Genomic DNA, 9,619 nt, shown 5'->3' with positions numbered 1-9,619 from the left:
GATATACCTAAATTGGAACTATTAGGGAACCCAGGTGACTACAAAATTTTGGTTTGACTAATGAGAAGAGTTCAGGTAGCATACTTCAAGTCCACCCTAAGGTCCTAGCATGGTAAGGTCACACCTAAAAAGCCAGTGTGCCTTATATTCCTTTGGACCAACTCACCAATATGCCTTAACTTTTAGGGTATCCTTTGGGGTTTTTTCCTTTTCCTCTTTCTTGGGTAAGTATCAAAATATAGTATAATTTGGGTCTAAACCCAAATTTCATTCATTTAAAAATATGTTTTCTTACATATAATTATGTGTATATAGGTACAAATTAATACAAGATTTAATAAAAATAAAAAAAATTTATAACTTGTAATTATATGATTCATTTAATTCTATCTCCACACATTTATACATCCTTTTATAATCAAATTTATTGCTTCACTTAGAAATTGTAAAAAATTTAAGAAATTAACTTAATTGAACTCGATTAATAAATATCGAATGACATTTTGTTTTACTTTGCTATTTTTATCATATTGAAAAGAATAAAAATAAAAATTAATATAATAGAAAGATACATATGGCATGAGCTATCACAATTTTAAAAGTTATAATTCATATGTGAAAACTTATACTACTCATTTATGTCTTTGTGATTGAGATTGATGAGTACATAAAGCATGTAGGAATTATGAAATTAATCCATAAAAAACTCATGGTTTAATGATAGAAAATCATAAAATTATTATTAATTAATAATCTATCGCTATCTAATATTTATAATATTTTACATGTTTAAAGGTGAAGATTCAAATTAAATTTTTTTTTGTAAAATATTATTTTATTGTTGAATACTTACAACTTTATATAATTAAGAAAAAAATAATACATTAAATATAAAAATCTTCCATAAATAGCACTTTAATCAATACTATTATAATTTATACTCACTAATACTTTCCTTATACTATACGAAATTATTAAATTTTAGTCTTTATATCTTAAAAAATTATTAATTTTGATCTAGTCATTAACTCCATCATAATTTTTTCGTTAAATATGATATACGAAGCATATTATGTTAATTGATCATGTTAATTAAGGTTGACGTGAAATTGATTAGAAATCATTTTTATTTTTAAAATAAAAAATTCTTTAAGAAAAGTTAAAATAAATTTGTATATTTTAAAAAATTTTAAAAAATTGTACAAATAATAATATAAATATTAAATTAATATTTTTTTATAGTATAAGGATTAAATTTAAAAGAAAAAATAGGTCCAAATTCCGATTATTTTCCCGAGGAGTCAAATTCAACAAAGAAGGGCAATTTTGGCAAACAAAAAATATTCCTCTCTCTCCTGTCCCCCGCGTTTATTATACAAACGGCAACTCACGCATGCCCAAAATCAGAAAAAATAAAATTCTCGGGAAATACTCAAAGAATAATTCTTAGGCCTCTCTCTCTCTCCTTACTCCTCAAAGCCTCAGATTCCTTCTTTAAAATCCCACTCAAAGAATTTTTTTCATTGTTGTTTGCTCTCCAAAGAAAACATGTAACTGATGAAATGTACGGTTTTTATCTGCTTTGTTTATAGTAAAAGGTGGCCTTAAAAAGTTTAAGGTTTATTTTTTGGTGTTCTTTCTTGCATCAATTCATTCCAGTTCACTTTTTCTATTGAAAACAAATTCTGGGTTGTTCGTTTCTGGCCTTGGTTTTCATGTTTTCATGGGTTAAAAAGTTTTCTGGGTCTCTTTTTTTTTTTTCTTGGTTTGTACTCTGTTTGGTTGGGGAGAAAGCTTAGGAAAGAGAAACTTATTGGTTTTACTGAAAAAGCTCTTTGCTTTCTTGAAACTCTTTTGGAGTTCATTGTCTCTTTTTCTTTTGGTTTTCCTGTTTCTTTTTTTCTTTTGCAGTAACCAAACAGATCAGTTTTGTCATTCTTGTTGTTTAATCTATGTATATGCAGAAAGTTTCAGTTTTTGATGCATGAATGTATAATTAATAATTTTCTGAATAATGCTAATCAGATCAAGTATATTTGTTTCACAAGCTTTAGTCAAATTATTGTTTTTCCTTTTTTTTATACACTGAATTTTGTTTCTGGTGGTCTTTTCAATTGGTTTCCTTTTACAGTTATGTGAATATGAGCGGCTTCTAGTATAAAACTTATTCAAATAGAAGACGAAAATTTTGTCTTTTTGTTCATGTATCTTAATTTTGACTTTTGTTCATTTGCCATGAAAAATGTGATGAAAGTTCTAAACTTGACCTCATAGTTTTGATAAAATTAACATTGTTTGACTCAGAATTGTGGTGCAGTTTTTTTGTTTTTTCTTTCTTATTGTCAATTTGATGATAGTTTAGAATTGGCTTAATTTGACCCCAGAATTGTATTTGCAGTTGTTTCAATGGACTGGAGGCGTGAATAGCAAATAGCAAAAGAGGGAGTCGAGATGAGGGGGGAGTCATCTGGTTTGATCATTGGGATTTCCATAGGAGTGGTGATCGGTGTGCTTTTAGCTATATTTGCACTATTTTGTATCAGGTATCATAGAAAGAGATCCCAGATAGGAAACAGCAGTTCCAGGAGAGCTGCAACTATTCCAATCAGGGCTAATGGAGCTGATTCTTGTAATATATTATCGGATTCAACTATTGGTCCTGAGTCACCTGTGAAATCTGGAAGAAATGGAATGTCTGTGTGGCTTGAAGGGTTTAAAAGGAGCAACGTTGTCTCTGTGTCTGGAATACCCGAGTACTCATACAAGTATGTTTCTTTTGAAACTTGTTGCACTTATGCATCGTAGAAGTTGATTTTGAGTGGTATTTATTTTAGCCAATATTTTTCTTTAGTTTTATATGTGATTATGAATTCATCGAAGATGTGTTAGTGACTGGTTTGTATTGTTATCCATGTGATGTGATGATTTAATGCCCATGGGAAATTATTTTTGTAGTTTACTCTGGAATTGAATTTGTTTAATTTATCATGTCTTTGATTTTTGTCCCAAGATAGGTAGCATAATTTGAACTTATCAAGGTTTTCCAGTTTTGGAATTTTGCTGACAAACTAATCGGATTTCTTTCTGTTCAATACTTTTTTAATAGCAGGCAATTCATATCTCTATAATCAAGCTAATGGCTTGAATGCAATAATATGTTTGAGCCCTTGATACTTTCATTCTTGTTATAGCGAACTAGTGGTATAGTTGGGTGTTATGTGGCTTAAATATATGTACTTTTTAATGAGCTTTTTCTTTGCTAATTCGGTGGTGGCATTACTCATACAGGGATTTGCAGAAAGCAACCTATAATTTTACAACACTAATAGGACAAGGAGCCTTTGGCCCAGTTTATAAAGCTCAGATGTCAACTGGCGAGATTGTCGCTGTAAAGGTGCTTGCAACTGATTCGAAGCAAGGGGAGAAAGAGTTTCAGACAGAGGTAACTGGAAATTTTAAATGGCAAAATTTATCTGGTCTGTATTACAATTTGCATAAACATTTGTTCAGTAGTATATTATTCTTGGTCTCTACAATAAACTTCCTCTTCAGAATGTTTTTCTTGTTGCTATTGCTTCACATGCTTTCACAATTTCCTAAGGGATTAATACCACTTGGCAGACATGCAAGGAAGAGTTTTAGCTTGAATTTCTATTTCCACTTTTTCTACAAGCAAAAACTGAAAGTAGAAGTAGAGAAGTGAAGGATAAGAGCTACAATTCTTTGATAAGCAAAAAAGGAGTACAATTCTTTCTTTCTTTTTTTAGAGGGAATGAGATGAACAAAATATTGTAAGCTTGGATCGTCATATTGACTCAAAAAAATCTCGTCAAAAGAATTTGAGTAAATGAATTAAGGAAAAAAACTTGATTAGCCAATCAAAGTCATTCACTATCTTTCATCCACCTTATTATTTACCTTTTTTAACATGCCTTTGTTGATTGGATTTCTGTGTGTGCTTTTTTTGTTCCTTCCTGCAGTCTCCAACTTCTTTAATGTTTCACCCCCTTAACATTTCAGGTTATGTTATTGGGACGGCTGCATCACAGAAACCTTGTAAATTTGGTTGGATATTGTGCAGAAAAGGGTCAGCATATGCTTGTTTATGTGTACATGAGTAAAGGCAGCTTGGCTTCTCATCTGTACAGTAAGTCGGCACTCCACTATCTGGGTTGAAAGATCAGTTTATTTGAATGAACCAAACTGAAATATTGTACCATGGACTTGTATATGAGCTGGTATCACTCTTCTCTAGGTTAAGTTTTTGTGAAAGAATGCTTTTGTGGATCTTTGACATTCAATATTTTCTGTCATTGCGTAGTCTTTTCTGCTGTTCTGCTTGTTGAATTTAGAATATGCTGCTTCACTAAAATGCAAATGTATCTTTTTTTTTTTCCCTAGTTCATTGAGCCATTGTTGTCAAGTCATTGCTGAAAAACTCTATTAATGAGCTGACCCAACCTTACTAGTATTATACCATCATCAGTGCTTTACATACTTATTATGCAAATGAGTTGATATGGTGAAAACAAGTATGCCTGCTCTGTCTTATAAACCATCAAAAAATTCTGATTTGGGAAGAACTTGAAGTTGCCTTGCTCTTTGAAATTTCGGTTCAATATTCTAGTTTTCATTAGAAACAGCATTTCATCTTTTTGCAGGTGAAAATCATGAACCTCTGAGCTGGAATTTGAGGGTTTATATCGCTTTAGATGTAGCAAGGGGCTTGGAATATCTTCATGACGGGGTAATATATCTTCTTATTTGGATAATACATGGACCTGTCTGTAATTACAGGCATGTATCTGCAGATTCATGTGCATGTATTTTTATGCTTATGGTGCACATTTAGAACTTTATTCATATTTCTTTTGCAGGCAGTTCCTCCCGTAGTACACCGGGACATTAAGTCATCCAATATTCTGTTGGATCAATCCATGAGAGCCAGGGTACGTTCTTGTTGATTGTTGTATGTTGCTGCATGAGAAGCATGAAATACTATGAAGATTCTATAACTCTTAATTTCTGAAAGATTGGTATGTTTATGTACAATTGTACATCAGTGACCTATTATGGCTTGATCTTATGGGACTGCCATCTCAAGCAGGTAGCTGACTTTGGGCTTTCAAGAGAAGAGATGGTAGACAAACATGCTGCTAATATACGAGGAACTTTTGGATATCTTGATCCAGAATATATATCTACAAGGACCTTTACTAAGAAAAGTGATGTTTACAGCTTTGGGGTATTGCTCTTTGAACTAATAGCTGGCAGAAATCCTTTACAGGGTCTCATGGAATATGTTGAGCTGGTAAGATCATCTCTCTCAGTCTCCCTGAAAAAGTTAAGCTTATATCCATGTTGTCCTGAATTAAATAGTGATATTACTAACAGGCAGCTATGAGTACTGAAGGGAAAGTTGGGTGGGAGGAAATTGTGGATTCACGTTTGGACGGTAAATTCGACGTGCAAGAGCTCAACGAAGTAGCAGCTCTCGCATATAAATGTGTCAACCGTGCTCCCAAAAAACGGCCTTCCATGAGGGATATCGTGCAAGTGCTAACACGAATCCTGAAAACAAGACACAGCAAGAAGCATCACAAGTCCCTCTCTGCCACTGCAGACGAGTTTTCGGTCGACTTAGAGCGAGGAGAAACTAAGATGACATTCGCTGAACACGAACACCGGAGAGACGAGTCCATGGACAGTGCCGCTGACACCTTTGAAGTGTAGCCAATGGCTCCTTTCCATTTGTTAATTTGTTAAAATCTTTCTTGGTTTTGTCTTTTGTTTTGTAATGGACCTGAGGATGTGAAGGAAGCTAAAGCAAAGGGCAGGTTTGGTGTAGTATTTCCCCTTGAGAGTGGGTTTAGTGGTAAAAAGGATTGTTTGTAAGTTGGTGTAACATAGTTAGGCTTTCCTCTTTTTATTACTTTTTTCCCCACTTTTTGGTTTTGCTGATCTAATTTTGTATATTAATACTTTAGAAATGAAAATGAATGATAGAAAATGTTTTTTTTCTTTCCACTCAACTTTCACCAACAACCCTAATTGATTTTTAAATTATTACCCGAACCCATAGTCGAATATCTTAAACATTATTAAATACTCGATTGAAATAAATTTAAAATTAATTTTTACGTATATTATTAATAAAAATAAGTTAATAAACTAAAATTAATTTTATGTATATAAAATTATAATTTAATATTAATAATTAATATTTATAATCGAATGCAAGTAGTGAATATCTTAAATCATTACTTGAACTCATGATGGGTAGTACTTTTATTATCCAAACTTAATTATAGGATGTTTTAAACTTATTTAATAGGGTCGAGTAATGCAAAAAAAAAAATTATAAAGTTCTAAGAAGAATTTTTAGTAGAATAAGAGAAAAATATATTATTTTAATAAATTTTCTTTTTAAATTTCAATTTTCAGCCCAAAGCCCATCTTTTGGCCCGAAAATATTGTCTTGTACATTTAATACGCCGTCGTTTTTAACACTATCTATCATTCATTATCCACTCGCTATATTTGTCGTCATCAACAAAATACTAGCTCTCGACAAGCTCGGATTACTGAACCGTTGAAGAAAGGCCAAAGGAAATGGCAGCCATGGCTGCGTTGCAAAGCTCAATGACTACTCTTTCGATATCTTCAAACTCTTTTTTGGGCCAACGTCTCTCAGTTCCTCCTTCACTCTCTCCTCTTACTGTACTTTCTCTTCTCTTTTTCTTTTCCTCTCAGTTCCACCATTTTTTCAGCTTTTTTTTTTGTTCGCTCTAAATTGACACTTTTTCCTTATTTTTTAATTCTTTCGAGGTTATATAGAAATGGGTATCTCATGAATTTCACCCTTTTTGTAGTTTTGTCTTAGTTGTTGGTATTTGCCGATGGATTTGGCTTGGACTAAAGCAATGTCCTTTATTCTTTTGCTGTTAAAAGGACCAAGCTTTTGACATAAAAGCTATATACTTTATTAGATTATTCAATTGTCTCTGTGTTGGTTGAAGTGCTTTCTTGATGATATTGAAATGTTTTTTCTTTAATAAAATTGATTTCTAGTTATTTAGTATTTTGGTAAATTGGAGCTTAATGACATAGATGTTGCATAAAGCAGGTTTTTTTTTTTTTTATGAATAAGGAGATTAAAATTTATGAATAAGCAGAATATTTCTTTGCTAAGTCATTGGAATGGTGCTCCTATTGAGTCCATTTTTCATAAATTGGCATTTTTAAGGCTCTAGAGGGAAAAATAATGACTATCTTTATCAAATTAGTGACAAACTTGCCTAAGGTTGTTTGTTAGGAGTTCTGTCAATAGAAGTTCACGATGTATTAAATTTCACAATTTGTAGCTAAGGTAAAATGGATAGATGGTTTTCAAGTACTTGCATTTTTATTCTTTTTGTGCCTAGCATAAAAAGTTTATGTGCTATAACCTGTGCTTTTTATGATTGATGAATGTTTTGGCCTTTGTTTAGAGATGCCATTTTGTTATATTAGGTGTCCTCTATTGCTTACCTCTCCATTCTTGAAAAATGCATAGCCAAGATGGTCGCTAATTGACGACCCTGTGCTGTTTGTAATTTTGATGTCTACTTGGCTTTCATGTGCGTGAATTTGTGCCTATGAGAGATGAGAAAGAGTAAGATGAACTGGGAGAATGCTTTGTTCACTTTACAGTTAATATGGTAATGTTGTCTTCTTCCTTGTGTTCAGAAGTTTAAAACATTTGTGAGATTGAGATTGTGATTGCACTGATTTGTAACAACTGAGCTCTATATCATTTTATTACTCTTAAATTACCATTTGAGTAGTGATTACTGCCAAGCTCAACTAATAATTAGCTGTATTTATTGCATGCAGGTCAAGCCGAGAGAGAATCCTTGTCTCATTGTAGTGAAGGTTGGTATTCTGCTTTCATTTTCTCATGCAATTCGCTTTGTATTTTAACCAAAATTTCTGTGTAGAAAGAAAAAGGCATGAACCATAGAAACAGTAGAGTGGAACACTTGCTACTTCCTTTTGTTTGCAACAAGATGTTCTAGAGTCATTCTATAATTTGTTACATAGCTTAGAGTTTTTGTGGCAATAACAAACATTCACATTTCTTAAACTGTTTTCCAGAGGGAAGATATTTGATTTCTTCCATTGATAGGAAGGGAGATACTTTCATATGAACTTGACATGCTTAATTCAAATTACTTATTTGTTCATGCTAACAAAAGGACAAATAGTACATTGCCAGCTTAACGGTTGAGCTCTATGTAACTTTAAGCCTCGTAAATTATGGACTTATTGTGAATGCTGCATCCTCTTTGAAAAGAGTATCATTGTGGGAGTCCTTGTTTTGCTATGTCAGACATGTTTAGTTTCCATGTTATTTACTATATTTCTTGTTTTTTTCCCCTGTACTTTCGCAGCTTAAAAGATGGGAGAGGAAGAAATGTAAGCCAAACAGCCTTCCGATTTTACATAAAATGCATGTTAAGGTGGGAGATACAATTAAAGTAATATCTGGCCGTGACAAGGGCAAAACTGGGGAGGTAACTGAGATCTTTAAGCATAACAGCACCGTTGTAGTGAAAGATATAAACCTGAAGACTAAGCATATGAAGAGCAGAGAAGAGGGTCAACCTGGACAGATAATTAAGGTCTTTATACTGTTCATTTTACTTTCAAAAAGAAAAAAAGTTATTACACTTTTATTGATACTCTATTTTGGAAAGTGCACATGCCTTGTTTCATTATATTCGGATGTATTTGAAATATATGTTTCTCATGTTCATCCCTAGGAGCATGTTTCTGTTTCTTTATGACATTGATAGGAGTAAGTTTCTCCTGCACTCCTTTCGCTGGTTTTTTAGTATGGATATAATTCCTGGAAAGCTACATATATTTTGGTGTGCAAATATCTATAAACACAAAATATTCTTTTCTTCTCTGCCTGTATATATGTTTATCTCATCTTAATTGTGGTGTTCCAGATTGAAGCACCTATTCATAGCTCAAACGTGATGCTCTATTCTAAAGAACAAGATGTCACTAGCCGGGTGGGTCATAAAGTGTTAGATAATGGAAAAAAGGTTCGCTACCTCTTAAAGACTGGAGAAATCATAGACAGTGATGAAAACTGGAAGAAACTGAAGGAAGCTGGAAAGGAGAAAACTGAAGTTGCTGCTGCTGCTCCCGCCTCTTAGAACCTAACTCATAACTTCAAAATTAATGTGGCTTCTGGAAAATATAGATGTTTCTCTGTCCTCTTCCTTCTTCATTCTCCAATTACTTTAAACACCTTGAAAGGTTGTCATTGTAAGTCGATTCTTTTTGGTAGTAGTAAATATTACTGTTGCTCTATGATTGTTGTATGGCAAACCAATGTGTAGTCTAAATATGCAAGTTATTCAATTGTTCTTACTCCAAGTTATGCTGATGGTGCACAATCTTAGAGTTCATTTCTTGCATTTCCAAATGGTTATGATACATCCGAAGCAAAGCATTATCTTCATAGTTCCGAGCAGATTATGACAAATTGTCCAGAGACTGGATGATGAAAACAGCATAAGCTTCACAGCTTGATGTTCTTTTAGAAATATAAAACTCGACCAGT

The 9,619-nt window shown here is 32.8% G+C and overlaps 2 protein-coding genes across 4 annotated transcripts; both read left to right on the top strand.

Moving 5' to 3' along the window:
• Positions 1,408-6,020, top strand: LOC18593700 (calcium/calmodulin-regulated receptor-like kinase 1). 2 transcript variants are annotated; one of them, XM_007021044.2, is made up of 8 exons: positions 1,408-1,564; positions 2,399-2,765; positions 3,289-3,442; positions 4,021-4,147; positions 4,662-4,747; positions 4,878-4,949; positions 5,108-5,311; positions 5,395-6,020. In XM_007021044.2, the coding sequence occupies exons 2-8, from the start codon at positions 2,452-2,454 to the stop codon at positions 5,731-5,733; spliced, it is 1,296 nt and encodes a 431-aa protein (XP_007021106.2). In that variant the 5' UTR covers positions 1,408-1,564; positions 2,399-2,451; the 3' UTR covers positions 5,734-6,020. The 2 variants fall into 2 exon arrangements, with proteins under 2 accessions (XP_007021106.2, XP_007021107.2); XM_007021045.2 differs by having other exon boundaries at positions 1,408-1,598.
• LOC18593699 (50S ribosomal protein L24, chloroplastic) lies at positions 6,546-9,436 on the top strand. Of its 2 annotated transcripts, none has more exons than XM_007021043.2 (4): positions 6,546-6,720; positions 7,876-7,914; positions 8,433-8,663; positions 8,997-9,436. In XM_007021043.2, the coding sequence occupies exons 1-4, from the start codon at positions 6,613-6,615 to the stop codon at positions 9,207-9,209; spliced, it is 591 nt and encodes a 196-aa protein (XP_007021105.2). In that variant the 5' UTR covers positions 6,546-6,612; the 3' UTR covers positions 9,210-9,436. The 2 variants fall into 2 exon arrangements, with proteins under 2 accessions (XP_007021105.2, XP_017979971.1); XM_018124482.1 differs by lacking the exon at positions 6,546-6,720 and adding an exon at positions 7,197-7,700.

The sequence above is a fragment of the Theobroma cacao genome, chromosome 7 (assembly GCF_000208745.1).
Source record: "Theobroma cacao cultivar B97-61/B2 chromosome 7, Criollo_cocoa_genome_V2, whole genome shotgun sequence".
NCBI classification, from domain to species: Eukaryota; Viridiplantae; Streptophyta; class Magnoliopsida; order Malvales; family Malvaceae; genus Theobroma; species Theobroma cacao.
This window is presented reverse-complemented; position numbering and strand designations above follow the sequence as displayed.

Bases quoted from the DNA above. Each gene is read 5' to 3' on its own strand.
- LOC18593700 (XM_007021044.2), top strand. From the start codon at position 2,452: ATGAGGGGGGAGTCATCTGGTTTGATCATTGGGATTTCCATAGGAGTG. The intron at 2,766-3,288 runs GTATGTTTCTTT...TTACTCATACAG, and splicing joins ATACCCGAGTACTCATACAA to GGATTTGCAGAAAGCAACCT. The intron at 4,950-5,107 runs GTACGTTCTTGT...CATCTCAAGCAG, and splicing joins ATCAATCCATGAGAGCCAGG to GTAGCTGACTTTGGGCTTTC.
- LOC18593699 (XM_007021043.2), top strand. From the start codon at position 6,613: ATGGCAGCCATGGCTGCGTTGCAAAGCTCAATGACTACTCTTTCGATA. The intron at 6,721-7,875 runs GTACTTTCTCTT...TATTGCATGCAG, and splicing joins CTTCACTCTCTCCTCTTACT to GTCAAGCCGAGAGAGAATCC. The intron at 7,915-8,432 runs GTTGGTATTCTG...GTACTTTCGCAG, and splicing joins CTTGTCTCATTGTAGTGAAG to CTTAAAAGATGGGAGAGGAA.